General features: G+C 40.9%; 1 protein-coding gene across 5 annotated transcripts in view; it reads right to left on the bottom strand.

The window, feature by feature from the left end:
- Mp (collagen XV/XVIII-type protein multiplexin) overlaps window positions 1-15245 on the bottom strand; it is a 193641-nt gene that overhangs the window by 160981 nt on the left and 17415 nt on the right. For all 5 annotated transcript variants that reach the window (XM_070668210.1, XM_070668208.1, XM_070668209.1 and 2 more), the window contains exon 2: window positions 14603-14670. In XM_070668210.1, the coding sequence (XP_070524311.1) occupies window positions 14603-14670 (68 nt within the window). The remainder of the gene's footprint in view (window positions 1-14602; window positions 14671-15245) is intronic.

Genomic DNA, 15245 nt, shown 5'->3' with positions numbered 1-15245 from the left:
TCGTTATTACAGCGCAAGTGAGACTGAACTTTGAGGTCTCAAAGGGTTGCTACTGAGGCTAAAAGCGTATCGTAACCGTATGAGAGATGCGGAAAGGCGGAACAAGGGCACCAAGGAGTGAAACTCCAGGACGAAGACTGGCGCAGACACAACGCGCGCGTCTATTCGTTGCAGAACGTTCCCTGCAAATGTAGTCGATTAACGGCGTACGATTAGGAAGATTAGGGGGAAAACTAGCGGAAGCGTTTCAAACTCGACGCAATCGCAGCCGTCAGAAAGTTGGCGACGTATTAATGCACGAAGATATAATCGTAGATACTCTCTAGGGCCGCCGTGTCCACCTTTACGCTCGCAATCGTTACTCCAAATCTCTCGAACGTATTTTGCGGAAAATCTAAGCGTGTAATTAAATATATTCCGTGGTATATAAGGCGCGTTCGTCTTGCATACAAAAGATTTCCTTTATCCACGGTTCAATGAAAGGAGATCCCAATTATCGAACAAAATAAATCTTCTACAACGAGATAACGATCACCATCGAGAAAAAGCCGAGGTCACGTTTTAGCGCGTGTGAATTTCGGCTCGCTCACGTTGGACATTATTCGATGCCATGAGAGAAATTGTCACGCGGAATGGTATCAAAGGGTGCGCGGGCCGTTGAAACTGCAGACGGAGAGGAACACATGACGCGACGAGAGAATAGTGGCCGAGGCGACAGAAGGGTGGAGAGCGAACGTAGGTGGAAAGAGGTCGAATCTAGGCAGGCGAGAACAGAGATGGAGGCGAGTGAATCCAGGGAGAAGGACGCGCGCGCGGAAAGTGGATCCTGTAGATGCACCGGTTCGCCGGTATGATTCCTAGAGCAAACAGGTACCATCTTCCTCACCGGAAGGCAGATGCCGCATACAAGCGTCGCGTCTTCTGTAGGAATGAGCACTCCCGCGTTCTCGTGTTTGCTCGTCCGGGTGTTCGGAAAAATGGATTTCCTGGAGGTGCGCTCGCGCGCGGTTCTTTTTCTTTTTTTTTTTTTTTTCGAGAAGAGCGCTTCTCTCTCCCGTAGCGTCGCCCACCGCGAATCCGTCGACTTCGGTGAATACGACGCGCCGTTATTTCCGTGTCTCTCAGAATTGTATAAGGAAATACGATTATCGCAATCCGTGCGCGAACGGATGGTTTCCTGTACAGGCGTGGCGGATTGCTCAAAGCGACCGAATAGACATTCTATTGTTAACCCTCGCGTTTCGCCTTTTGTATCTTCGAACAATTCGCAGAATGTTAACTAGTATTGTATAGTTTTATACAATTTCGGTGGAGTTTTATATATATATATTTATGTACGTACAGATACTTATATAAATATACTTTTTGCGACTTTTCACGACAACGAGAGGTACGTTTCGACCATAATGTCGCAGAAATAACAGGCTGAAACGCAATGTTCGTATTTTTCATGAAAGCCTCCATGGAACAGATGGATCTTAGCATGTAGTTTGTCATAATAATACGCGAACACAGCTCGACATTCGCCACGCTGTAACGAAGTTCTCTGCGAGATCCGCGTATATCTCCGCGACGTCGATAAAGACGACGTCACGGGATGCATTTCGGCGGCGTTTCGACATGCGGCGCGTCATCAGCCGGTAAGAAAAAACAGATAAAAAGTTACGGTGAAACGCGCGCCGTAACTGATGCACTCGGCGAGCCTGACGGGATAAAAGGTAATTGGGATAGACGAGACAACTCCATTGCGCGTCGCTTCGAGTTGATCTCGCCAGTGAAACAGCTGTCGAGGCCTGCACTTTTTCTATTTTTTTTTTCACCCCTTTTTTTTACGTCGGCCCTCCCATCTAGCTTTCCTCGTCTCTTTTTCTTCTCCGTCTTCGACGAAACCTGTTCTCGCGGCGGGTGTAGAGAAACGAGCACGAGTCTCGTCGAGCAAACACGTGTAAACGCGTAACGGAATGCCGAGAGAGCAAACAACGAGCGTGCGATTTGCAATTGAGGTATTTAGCGAGGGCGCGAAGAGGGTTCCTAGTAGTTCTCATTCGCGCGAAACATTAATTGAATGAATTATTGCCAGGTATAGTTCGTTGCCAATAATAATAGCGCGACATATTCGCCGCTGATCGTATTCGGTGTTGCTCTCTGGCTGTAAATTTCAGTAACGACGTTTTGAAAGCCGTATAATTGCTCAATATAGTGATCACGGTTATAAAACAGACTTGTCACGTGTCTCTGCTGAGTGGAAAGCAGCCGGGTCATATTAAAGTGTATATTGTATACGCTGGCGAACGAACAGCGAATGCGAACGTTCTCAAACAAATAAATCACTATAAAAATTACACCTCAACAACGCACATCACCGACGTCCGAATGTTCGCGGTCGCTGTGTTCGTTCGCTAAGTATATAAATACCTATAGAGGAGAAGGAAGAGATTTAAAATTCCTTTCGGGTCTCCGTTATCAAGCCGATCGTGATAAGCGACATTATGCTGTCGGAAGTGGATGGACTGACGTATGCTATCCGTCTAATAAAAATCGTATATCATAAAAACGTGCCGGCCACCCTCAAGGGCCTCCGAGATAAATTCAGAATCGGGTTTATGATGCTGAACACGCGAATATACCAAAATGAACTCTTCGCTTTTCGGCTTCTACCTTTAAAGCAAACTTACACGCGTATCAAGACGCTGAATATTACACGGCGGGTGCATCGAGATAATGGATTGAAATTACACGCTTCAAAACGATCGCGTTTGTCTCTTTCCTTCTTTAGAAAAAAAAAAAAAAAGATAACGATTCTTGAATTACGTAAACGCGAATAACAAAACAAATACGGCAAATTAATATCCATGTTATGCACGAAAATTTCAATTTGTAAATAAGATTTTAATTTACATGCGTGCAAAGGTATTGAAATCACGTTGAAATGTAGGATGCGCGATATCGAATATTGGTTTAATTGCGAGCGTCATCAAAAGATTATTCGAGCTTAATATTTCTATTACATGCCGTATCATTAATTTATTCCGCAGTCCAGAATTTAAACCTAAATGCCGAAAATGCATGTCGAAGGCAGAACCGGGAATTGTTACGTGATTCAATGGCAATTGTAATTAAGAATATTTTGTCGTGTCGTAACATAATTTAATTCAGCATATGGCGGTAATATCAATAGCTATCAATGTATAGCAGGTAAACGTCAATACCGTATTAATACAGAGCTACGGCCATTATGCGAGCACGCATTATTCAAGCCTTCTATTCTCCAAACAATGAATGCATTCTACTAAAACAGATTACCGGGACAGAACCGTCGCGCGTAACATTCTGATAACATTTTCTGCGGAGAATTCCGGTGATCTCGAAGTTCATTACGCAACGGACCTGTGATGTCGCTTTTGTAGAAACGATAAGACAAATTGATGCAGGACGAGAGAAAATAAAGAGTCGTTAGTTAAATATAATAATGCCTTAAATCAAGCTCCAAATATTTTCATATAACGCTCTACGTATTTTTATCCCGCTTTCTATCAGCGGCTTAAATTTCTATCCTGTGTAAAAACTTAAATTTATAAACTAGCTCTCTCAAGCGACGTCTTTTGAAAGTCTTATCGTTCGCAGAACGACGAGAAAACTGTAAAAGACGACTTGCAAGAGGGAATAAAATAAACGGCTCAGTGGATTTCGTTTGATTCGGAGAATTGCCGCGAGAAGAGAGGCAGAAAGGGATAAGATGGGTAACTGGAAACGAAAAGGTTGGTGGCACATGTGCTTCTGTGCCGCACGTCAAGGATGATGAATGTTGGCGAAGGGCTCTTGCGGTTGTTCGACGACAATAGCTCCAAGACGTCGAGACTTTTAATAACGCATATGAAAATTTAATAAATGTTGAAAACGTGCGCGCGAAGATAACCCTCAAATAAAATTTCTCAGAGTTGAATTTATATATCTTCTCCAAAAAATCGGTTTTGCATACATTTTGTATACGTTTACGCGGTTATAGACTATTTTTTTTTTGCGCGCAATAATTTATCTTTCCGAATGCATTTATATGTAAAAATCGACTCACGAATTTCAAGATATCCACAATTAAATGAACACGATTTAACCTTATTATTTTTTGAACAACATAGATATTTTTAAAAAGAAATACTTTGAATTAAGAGTAAAGATAAGTTAGCTACATTTTTATTAAAATATAATATAATAAATTAAATCTTCTTTCTCTCAAATTAAAGATATCAGAAAAGCTTCTTTTAGTAATAAGTATTAAATATAAATTTCTATTCAAAGCGGTGAGAGCGCAACTATTTTACATATAGAAGTTCTTTTTCTAAATACAATCACCGAAATACATTTTAAATACATAAAAAAATGTAGTTCACATATGTATATATTTTAGAAATAGATTAAAATAATAATAAAATGTCGGAAAAAGTACCGTTCTGGAATAAAATTTTATTTTTTACAAAAGGTACAGAAAAATGAATATATGACAGATGATAAATTCAACAACGTGTTATTTCGAAATAATTTTCCAAAAGAAAAAAAAAAGGAATAAACTCTCGTAACAAATTGCGCTTGACAATCGTACGAATGATTCGAGCGTGATAAAGAGCGAGAAGAAACGTAGACGTTCGAAAAATACGAAACGATCCCACGAATCACATGCCTAATTAGACGACGAGCCGTGACATATGAGCGTTTCGACACGGAGACAATGGCGCGAAGAGGCACCTCAGGGCTAAAAGAAAAAAAAGGGGTGAAAAAAAAAAAAAAATGGGAAAGAAACGGGAGGACAGAATTGCGAGTAGCAGGAAGAAGGTCAGGCACGCAAGCATCCATGCTTTCCGGGACACCTGATGCAGAGTACGTGCACTCCCACGTAAAAGAAGAGAAAGAAATGCGCAGTGCATCTCGACAAATCTCGTAGCGAGATGTAGCCGAAGCGAGAATCCGCCGCCAACCGCGATGCAACTCTCATCCGTCGAAACAGGAGTGCATTTAATTTGAAATGCAGAGATGCACTCAGCAGTACGATTGAATAGTAAATAAAAAGATGATGCCTTTCTCTCTTTCTGTTTCTCTCTCTCTGTCTCTGTGTTGAAGACATTTAACGTTGCTTATAAACGTTCTAATATATTATCTCGTAGATGCATGAATTGGCTCGAGCTTGAAAATAAAAGCAAACGTTTATACACCCAAATTTCATAAGCAAAAAGACGTTCTTACGACATTTAATCTCTGCCGTTACATATTTTACTAATTGGATTTCAAATTAAATAAATAAATATAATAAAGTACATTAAACTCGAAATTAAATAAAGACCCATTTTATTATGTACATTTGCACCTCGGAAGTTAATTGGCTCGCGTTTAATTTCCCAGATTTGTTTGGATACTATTAATAAGGAAAGAAATAAGTTCTTAAACAACATTTTCCAATTTATTAGATATTTTCCCAAAATAGCTATTGCGCGGTCGCTTTTTCGACGTCAGCATCCCGATTAATGATCGCGCTTTATCTCGGATTTGTTAGGAGCGAACGAATCAGAGCCGTTGGCGGTTTTTAAATGTAAAGCGTATGAGGAATTGTACTGACGAGGTGCCGTGCGAAACGCCGCGAAATCACCCCTGGGGCCTCCATCCCGGCGGTGGCGGCCTGTTTTGTTTACGAGGCTTTTGTCTCGCGCGAGTGGTAACGGCCATTCGTTACCAGCCACTCGTCACGCGAAAGCCTCGCCCCGTGGGGTAGGTGAGAAAGCACACACCTCTCTCACCCCGTGCCTCTTTTCTTTCTTTGTCGGCCGCCCGTTCTGTCGCTTCTTCTTCCCCGTTCCTATCGCCTTTTTATCAACGTCGCTCCGCTTCGCGAACACACCCGTATAAGAAACTCTAATAAAGTTAACTCGTCCGGAGGTTCTTCAGGGCGAGATGTGCCTCGAGTGCCGGCGCGAGTAATACCGTGCTACTTGTCTGTCATCGCTTTTTTGCGCGTCGTGTCGCTTCTTTTTCTTTTTTTTTTTCTTTTTTTTTCTTCCGGACGGTAAACTTGCACACGCGTCACATCAGTGAAGGCAGAGTCGTTCCGCGGTTAAAAAAAAAAAAAAACCTCGGACGAATCTCGCGCTGTTTTTTTCCTTCACGTTACATTTTTTAAACAGTCAGATTCGTACGCTTTGGAGCCCGTGTAACAATTCGCGCAACCGTTTCTCCAACTTGCAGATGGAAGCTCGCAATCGGAATTTCGCATTTTGCTAAATTTCCGCGACACACTTTTGTACGCGGGGTGCACGTGCATACGTGAGAATAAAAGCTCCCGAGTCAATTGTAATTGCAGAGTTAAAATCAATTTAACACCGTTTATTCTTATGTCGTTGGTTTCGACGAGTTCGATGCAATATGCAAATATTACGCACGATAGATGATCGAGTTTCACGAATTGGTGTGTGAGAGAAAAAGAGAGAGAGAAAGGAGGAGAAGGGCAGTACGTGCTGGAAAAGCCGGCGGAATTTATTATAAATTTAACTGGCGCGGACTGCGCCTGCCGATACGTAATGCTCTTAGGAAGCAAAGTCGATCTTTTTTTCATCCCCTTTCCGCCGACTCTCTCGCGGCCAACTGCACTCCCCTTCAATTTCCGCTTGCCCCCTTTTTGCTCGGTCGGGATATCGTTCCCGCTGCCGAGCTTTAATCCAGCCGGAGCTGCTGGAAATTCCAGTATTTATTAATTTCCGACCGACGGGAGCGACCGGCGCGATTACTCGACCGGGGAAGCACTTCCGATCAGCTGCTTACTAGCCACGCTATACGCACGGTCATAACAATTAGAATTACACACAGGATAAATCCACGTTGTTTAAGAATCGTCCTTTATTAATGCAATGTAATCATGTGGTAGCCTTACGTTTTTTTATTATTATCATTAATTTTTTTTTTGTGTGTAATTTACGGTGGATATAATTCTTCTGTTATTATAACATTTTTTTTATTCCCATGGATTAAACATGAGTACGCGTAACTGATTAATTAATAAAAAAAAAGAGAACTATGTAATATACATTTAATATATAAAATAACATATTTCTTATGCATTTTATTCGACTACTTTTTATAAATCGAACTTTGCGTATACCGCTTAACAATAAACGATAAAAGTGCGATGTGAAGTAAAATCAAAGGAGATTGGAAAATTGCAAAGCGATCCGAGGCATGTACATAACGTGCAGATCGTATTGATTGATAAGAAAACGATACGGGCGCGGAAAGACGGAAAAACGTTATCGAAAGAGACGGGAAACGGCCGCAACCGGTGGAAAAATAGCGCTGAGAAAATGGGAAAAGGTGTGCAGAAACGAACGTCAGCCACGCTTGCTTTATCTCGCGCGAGATACATCTCTTGCTTGTTTTACGAGAGCGACCATCCGAAAACAAGATCGTTGTTCGCTTTTTACATGCCACCCCCATTCATTCCTACCGTACCGGACATACCGTTAACGTAAAATTAAATGGGACGCGGAGAATTGAACCGCTTTATTTTGATAAGTTTTGGATCGCGACAATGACAAAATAATTTTTGCGTTTATCTTTGATAAATATGATAATTCGCGAATTGCACGTGATTTATATGAAAAAGGAGAGTAGTAATTGTTATTTTTTTTTTTTTCTTTCCCTCATAAATGTCATAGCGGTACAATTCGTACGACCGATGATTTGTCTGAGCTATAGGTACACCGAGCAATTTGTCGCGCGGAAATATCGAGAACGAACGGACCGAATTAAAGGTAAAACGAGATATCGCGAAAGAGAGGACAAGTCGCGAACAATTAAATCCCATTCTCTGGAAATCGGGAAAGGCTTCCATTTGACTCCGTTCTCTGTTCGTGACTGATAAATTGCACGCGTCACGAAGCGTGGAATGTACGAGCCGGCGGGTAACAACGAGCGAATATCATCATCAGAATTAATGAGCTCATCTATTTGTTCCGATAAATCCGCGAGGGACAACGAGAGCGCCGCTCAGTTTACGGAAAAGTTCAGTAATGACTGGAAATGATAATCGACTAACATGATTTAACACTAAATACACGATGAACATACGGATCAGTTTCAATTGCTCCGAAGCGTAAAGTAATTTCCGGTTGCTCATTTCGAGATCTAATTTCCGTCAAGTTTAACATTTACAAATCGATAATATTAATTAAACAAGTTTTACGTTTATATTAATTAGGTATAAGTTTCAAACGTGTTTGACGCATCGACTATTTCCGTTAATTACTAGAAAAGTCGTGGTTTGCAAGCGGGGTGGGTGGGAAGAAGAAAAACATTTCAAATTAAATAAACTTTTGATGAAACTTCCATTCGTTACGGATACGTAATTTCCATTTGCTTCCGGTAGATTGAAGACGAGATAAATTACGAGATTGAACATCTAAGTTCACGCTACGTACGTTCCCGCAGTACGATGTTTACACACTTGACACGTAATAACGGACCGGTCATGAAAAATCGGCAGTTGTTCGCGAAATAGTTCGGAGAATACGAATGGAGATCCACTGGTTGATAAACTGCGGGATTATGCACGCGCGAGAGACAAGAGGCGGTAGGAACATGTTACAAGTAGGCGATATATTATAAGGTGGGTTAGCTGAAAAGGAAAAAGCCGAGGAGATAGAGAAAGAAGCGGCGAAGGCGCGAGAGGGGAAGGGGAGAATAGTGCAGTGGGTGAGCTTTGAAATATTTTATACTTTCCGGGCACGCTCCGGGGCCAATATGTCTGCCCGGGGCAACAAGCGACTGTATCACGTCTCCGCGATTTTGTATGGTTTTTGCATTCGATCTTTGCCGCGGCGTTTTACGCTTCCGCTCTTGCAGGTGCGCACCCTCGCGAGCAACGCTCGGCGCATCTTCGTATTCATCACCTAAATGATATTATTTAATAACTGACAAGTATGCAAGAAAATTGCACGAGCAGTTGCCGCGTAAGATCGTAACGAGTAACTTGAGAAATGTTTCGAATAACTCCTGACCTTTGTAACGCGATCTAAATTTCGTACTTCCTATATAAAATGTAATGTAGATGATTTTAATTAACTTGATAATCTGTGTTCCACAATCTGTTCTCATAACGATATGCGTACGTATTTTATTGCGTGGCTGTCGGGGGATTCGAGTTATTCATATCTGTTAACTGAATTCAACGATGACGTTACTTTGCATCATTTAGAAAATACGCACCGACATGAAATAGAGTCGATGAAGTATGCTTGCACTGCGCTTAATCATTATGGGTCAAGATCATGGAAATGATATCATTCAGCCATGAGCAAAGCGTTCTAATAAGTGATTCATTAAGTGGCGCCTCGCTCAAACATCTATTATTTAATTTCTCTCACCGACTGCATGGATCACACGTCATCGTTTTCCACGATAAAATATTTTATCAATTTCTGGATGAGTAATACTTACTGTATATTAAGTATAAAATTATGTTAAAATTAATATTAAAATAAAACTAAGTGGATTATTAATATTTCGATATACGTATTATAACTATAAAATATTTTTATTTTATAATATTTTATAATTAGCATGAAAATCTTAACACTCTCGTTTTGCGAAATAATAATTATTTAAAAGTTTCAAGTCAAATCTTATGACGAATAAACAATTGAAAATAAAATAGATACTTAATGCACTTTCTTCTCAAGTCGTTGAATGACGTTAACTCTCAAGAATTCGATTATATCAATTTAAAATAATGATAAAGGTGGAACTGAACGCTCGAGTCACCGATAAACGTGGTTCATTGTGTCATAAAGTCAGACACGCGTGGCAAATAAGAAACCTGCTTGAGAAGTTGTCGATATATGATCGATGAGTCACGGCGGATCATCGGATTCAAACGATTACGACGCACGTACGCACTTACAGTTCGTCGATTGATGCATACATCCGGCGCGCCTTCAAAAAAAATTCAACACTTCTCGTAACAATATCGTGAATATTTCGGCGCCTCCACACGTCTGCCTTCACTTATCATGCGCATCATCGAGCGCTATATCGGATTTTTTTTACACACAATCCGGCATGCTAATTAATTGCCGTTCGCTCATCCATTAAAACGGTCACGATGATGGGTTTTGAAATTCTGCCAAGGCTAATTTATCAGAGGCTTCTTATTAGAAAACGTATACTGGTATAATACTATATAGAAGACAGAATCTTTCCGTAGACATTACGCTCGACAGTCTCCGAGACGTAAAATAAAAAGCTTTATTAACCATCGAACGAAACAGATTTTCGAAACTACAAAAAAAAAAAAACTTACGCGATATAAATCCAGGAACTTTCGATCAATTTATGATATAATTTATTATTGCCATCGTTTCGTTACGAAAAGGGTTTAACCGTGTCAAGGAATAAATTCATAAATTTAGATAAAGCATATTCACGCGTTTATATTATTTACATATATTGTACAATAATCCGTGTATTCTTTTTTAAAGATACCGGGATTGAAATGATATTTCGTAGCTAGCCGAGTTTATTCGATGCGTTGGTTACTACTACGTTTGATATTTATAACGTTTATAACCGTCGTTTGGACTCTTGCGATAACGTTTACGTCTGTCGGGTTAGATCCACCGGACCGAAACAGAACTTTTCATCCGCGAGGTATGATCGGCCTAAGAGAATAAAATCTTTCGCAGCCCGCGGCTCACCTTAATTTTACTTTCGTTCTCGGAAATGGAAGACGGAAAATAAACTGCGGGCTGTCGCGTTTCCTAGACTTTTAACTGCTAGCAGATCGCGGCCTCATAAATTTTAATCGCGCAAACGTCTCTCATCTGTTTTTAGAAAATTAGACTATCTGGCGCTGTCGCACGGTGGAACGTGCTGTCTAGGATTTCTTTATTTTCCATAACGTCAAACCCAATATTTTTCTTTTATTAGCTCGTAGCTTCGTGGTTGCTTCCTCCGGAGCATGCTGAATAGAACATTGATAACACGAATAAAAGTAGCAGATGCAAATTGTCCTGCGAAAAGTTTTCCTCGGGAAATTTTCAGTTTGCAACGTTATTTAACATATGCTTCTTCCAATAGATATCTTACGTCATATAATTTAATTAAATATAACGTTCCGCAAAATACATGCATACGTATTGCATAACGGAGAATAATTTTTCCGTTTAACTTGCACGAAGGTATTTTTTAATTCGGCGATAAAATAGTTTGAATTACGAAGGTAAACGCGAGCGAGATATCAAGTGAGAGTTTAACGGGAATTATTTTTTATTTCGCGAGCGCGTCGTGAAAGATAAAACAATGGGTTTCCTTGACTCATCGTGATCTCCTTCGATGTAAGGAAATAAAGGGTTTAAAGCTGTACGTACACGTCTACCTGTATGTATATTTATAAGACATGTTTTTCAGAGAATAAATCCGCGCGCGGAGCCACACAATAAAACGCATTTATCCTTGCCTCGAGATAAATTTGTGGAAATTGGATTTGAACGCCGCGCACGATTTCCATCCGCTTTAGGGAACGCGTTTAATTTTGCAGCTTTTTGCACGGGTGAGAGTGAGAGAGAGAGAGAGAGTAAACGTGCGTGGCCGACAAGTAAAAATGGGGAACACGATTCTCCTCCGGTATTATGCAACGCGCTGAAGATTATTTCCACGAATCCCGTAATCTCGCGTTTCTGTAAAACAAACGAAAACCGCCCGGTTACGATACGATTTCTAGCTGCGAGCGGATTAGGTTGATACAAAAATCATGTCGCGCGTCGCGCCGCTAGTATCATTCTCGTTCGATTCGGTTCGCAAGCCCAATTCAATCTGTCATCGGAACAAAAATTGGCCATCTTTATGGTTGTCTATCGCAGTTGATTGCCGGTCGTGGCGAACAGCTGAATGCTCGCACGTCCGCGAATCGTTCTATCGAAATCACGCGATCGTAAATCAACCGTAGAATGCACGATACCAATTTATCTGTTTCCGCTGTCTCTATTGCAATACTTTACTATAACATTTATTTATTTAACGATTAATACGAATGACGCGTATTACGAATCCACGTTTATTTATTTTTGCGCTTTTCTTTTTTTATAGATAAGTGATTTTACTAATAAATCGGTTAATCATATAATAATCAGTTTATCTTTTTTTTTTAATATTAATTAAATTTACAGAGCCCATTATCCTACTATCTCACGCGAGAAAAAAAATTAATCTTCTCGATAAAGAAACGCAAACATAAAATACTGTATTGAATTTTGGAATTAATTTTTACCAAACATTTCTTCCGTAATTGGACATATCTGTAAACGGGGCCGATAGAAAATCCAAGTTTTGTTTCATACGGGCTTTCGAAGCGGAAATTCGCTGGCCGTCCGAACCAGCGATAGATCCCTTCGAGGGGAACTTATGAGAACGATCCATAAGAAGGTGGCGGGAAGGCGGCCCGAAAAATTCTCATTTCTACATCGGCGCGCAATCGCGTTGATCGACGAGCGCCCGTTAAATATTGACGAGGTAGACGGTAGATGCAAAAAGTAGCGGTTTCCGCGGGAAACGGAACGGGGTGGATACAAATGAGGCTGCGGGGATGAGCGGCGTTATCTTGCATCCTGCGGGAGCTATTCGTCCCGGGGCCGCCCTTTTCTCCTGCGCTATCCTGTGTTCTCCCCCTGCTGCCGGCGGCCCCCTTTTCGCATCTCCCTTGCACTTATCTCCGATAAGCGAAGCGCGAAACCCTGAAGCGGACAGATTCTTCGACGGTAACTCGCTGTGATCGTAATTGTCGCGACCCTACCGAACGCTCATCGTACGGGCACAAAAAACGCCACGGTCGGAAACGAAAAACACGAAGTGGCCTTCGTCGGGAATAAGAAACTTTTTAATATGTCATGCAAGAGTGGACGCAAACTAAAATCTTGCGTTAATTCGTTCTTATTACGACGAGGCAAAGTGGTAGCGTCGCTCTTGTCGTTTTATTATTCTTAATCAAAAACGTCGGCGCTAGATTAAATTTTCTTTGCGTTTGCGGGACGACGCCGCGGGTTATGAGATCCTGAAAGAAACGAGGACGAAAGACGTGATGATAATAATCGCCGCATTTCAAAAGAAGACAGTAGACTAATTATGCTCAAAGACACTACTTTATTAACTCGTCCCCGAGACGCGGTGATTCGTCTGACGCTTCTTAACATTTTCCGCGGCGATGTCGATAAAAATTTTACAGATAAAACGAACTATTCGCATGAATTATTATTATTACGTAGAAATGTCAGGCTATTATATTTTTACTAATAAGAAATTATGCATATTATTCTTATCGTACGAATATAGTTTGATTTTTGATGCGCGAATTGCTTTCGTAATCAAAAGAAAGATATATTCTGCTAACGAAATTTCGGGCTTGTCACATGTAAAAGTAAACAGGCTGATAGTAACAATTCTAAGGAGTGCGAGAACACAATGCGAGATTACGGGATTGCGGCATGTCGGGCCATACGTCGGCTTTACTACTGCGGAGGTGAGCAACTGGCGGTTCTGTTGTCAGGAAGGGGAAGTGAAAAATCCCCAGATTCCCTCAGGAATCGTCGGGGTATCCTTATAAAACTGGCAGATTAGAGTAAGACGTGACGAGAGCGCAGAATCCGCTCTGAGTATTAAGAATCTCGACAATGCGAAGCGGCGCGCATTGCACATTTACGTCTAAACGCAGATAAATTTTAGTTAAATATGTATCGGTCGATATTATAATTATTTCAATATTTAGAAAATATTAAAACGTATTAGAAGCGAATTTGATTATATTTCATCTCTGTATAATGCATCGATCGTAAATGCAATGAAAGCACGAGTGTAACAGAAAACCTATTAATACGTTAATGTTGTGAAATGTTAGTAGGTCAGATTGAAAATTGCAATCGTGCATTTTTCAAGTACGGCCAAACTTGTCGATACAAACATTATTCAAACGCGTTCAATAATTAATTAATAGCCGCGTCAACTCCACGATAATAGCATTGTCGAAGTATGATTTTAACTTGAATTTAAAGTGCTATTATAAGCGTTTAGAAATCTCGTGATTAATTTCACGGTCTTTACTGAAAAGAATAAAATCGATTACTTTACCTTTAAGTGCGAACTAACATATATGCAATAATATTATTCACAATCTACATATAATGTACAATGTAATTAATTCAAAATTTATCACTCGCGACATTTTAATCGCGACATGTAGATTCACGCGCATCCACAATTTGTCTATCCGCCGTCCTTATCTTCCGATATCATTATTCATCACTTGACTAAATACATTCCGTATTTAACGTAGTAATAAATCACCAGTCACGTAAGGCGAATCGTCGCCGCAAGCGCGGAGGAAAAAAGGAGATCTGAGTAAAAAAGCTGCTGAATATTCGCGCGAAGGTACCTCGGGAAGGAATCCCCCGGAGAGAATATTGCAGCGCGGATCGTCAGTGAATAAGACAACCGAAAGGACAGGGGATGTACAAATGGTTGCGAAATCCTCGAGAGAGTCGGCGGGGTCCATTAGCGCTAAAATTAACTTGGTGAAACTCACCCTTCCCGCTGAAGAAGTCCGCGTGGCTGCACGTCGCGCATAGCGCGGCGAAGATCACCAGTAACGACCTGAAAACAATTATATTTCCCACGTCATCAATCACAGTAATTTCTTGCGACTTCGTGGCTTTCATGAAGTGCCTGATATTAGTTAATTGGCTAATACGGTAAGTTAATTCACCGCTGGAAGAAACAATTATGCAGTTGACAATCGTACATTTTAAATAGCAACTTAAATTAACAAACAAATTAACTATTATTACTAGCTAATTACGATCGAGAGAGGCTAGATATCTAGAAACGTTTTTCGTTGCGCGCTACTAGTCTACGGCGCGTACTGACCGCTGCCCGCGCGTCATTCACCACGTGGACTTGCAGCGTGGGCTGCAGCTGTCGGCCGATGCAAACATACGCGCGTACTCACGCTGATCGCGGCGGTCGGCGGGCCCGGCGGATTTCGGCAAGCGAGAGCGCGTTGGCATAGATTAGTACGCGGCGAAAAAGTATACAGGAACAGCTACATAGTCGGTAAATAATAATTACTTTCTTACAAATTACGGCTAGTACCAAGCTAATTACTAGTTAAGGAATATATCTAATCTACGCGATCAAAACCACTAGCTACAAAATCAGAATAGTTGAAT

Source organism: Cardiocondyla obscurior, linkage group LG17 (genome assembly GCF_019399895.1).
Source record: "Cardiocondyla obscurior isolate alpha-2009 linkage group LG17, Cobs3.1, whole genome shotgun sequence".
Taxonomy (NCBI): Eukaryota; Metazoa; Arthropoda; class Insecta; order Hymenoptera; family Formicidae; genus Cardiocondyla; species Cardiocondyla obscurior.
The sequence above is the reverse complement of the archived record's forward strand: the minus strand, read 5'-3'. Positions and strand labels throughout refer to the sequence as shown.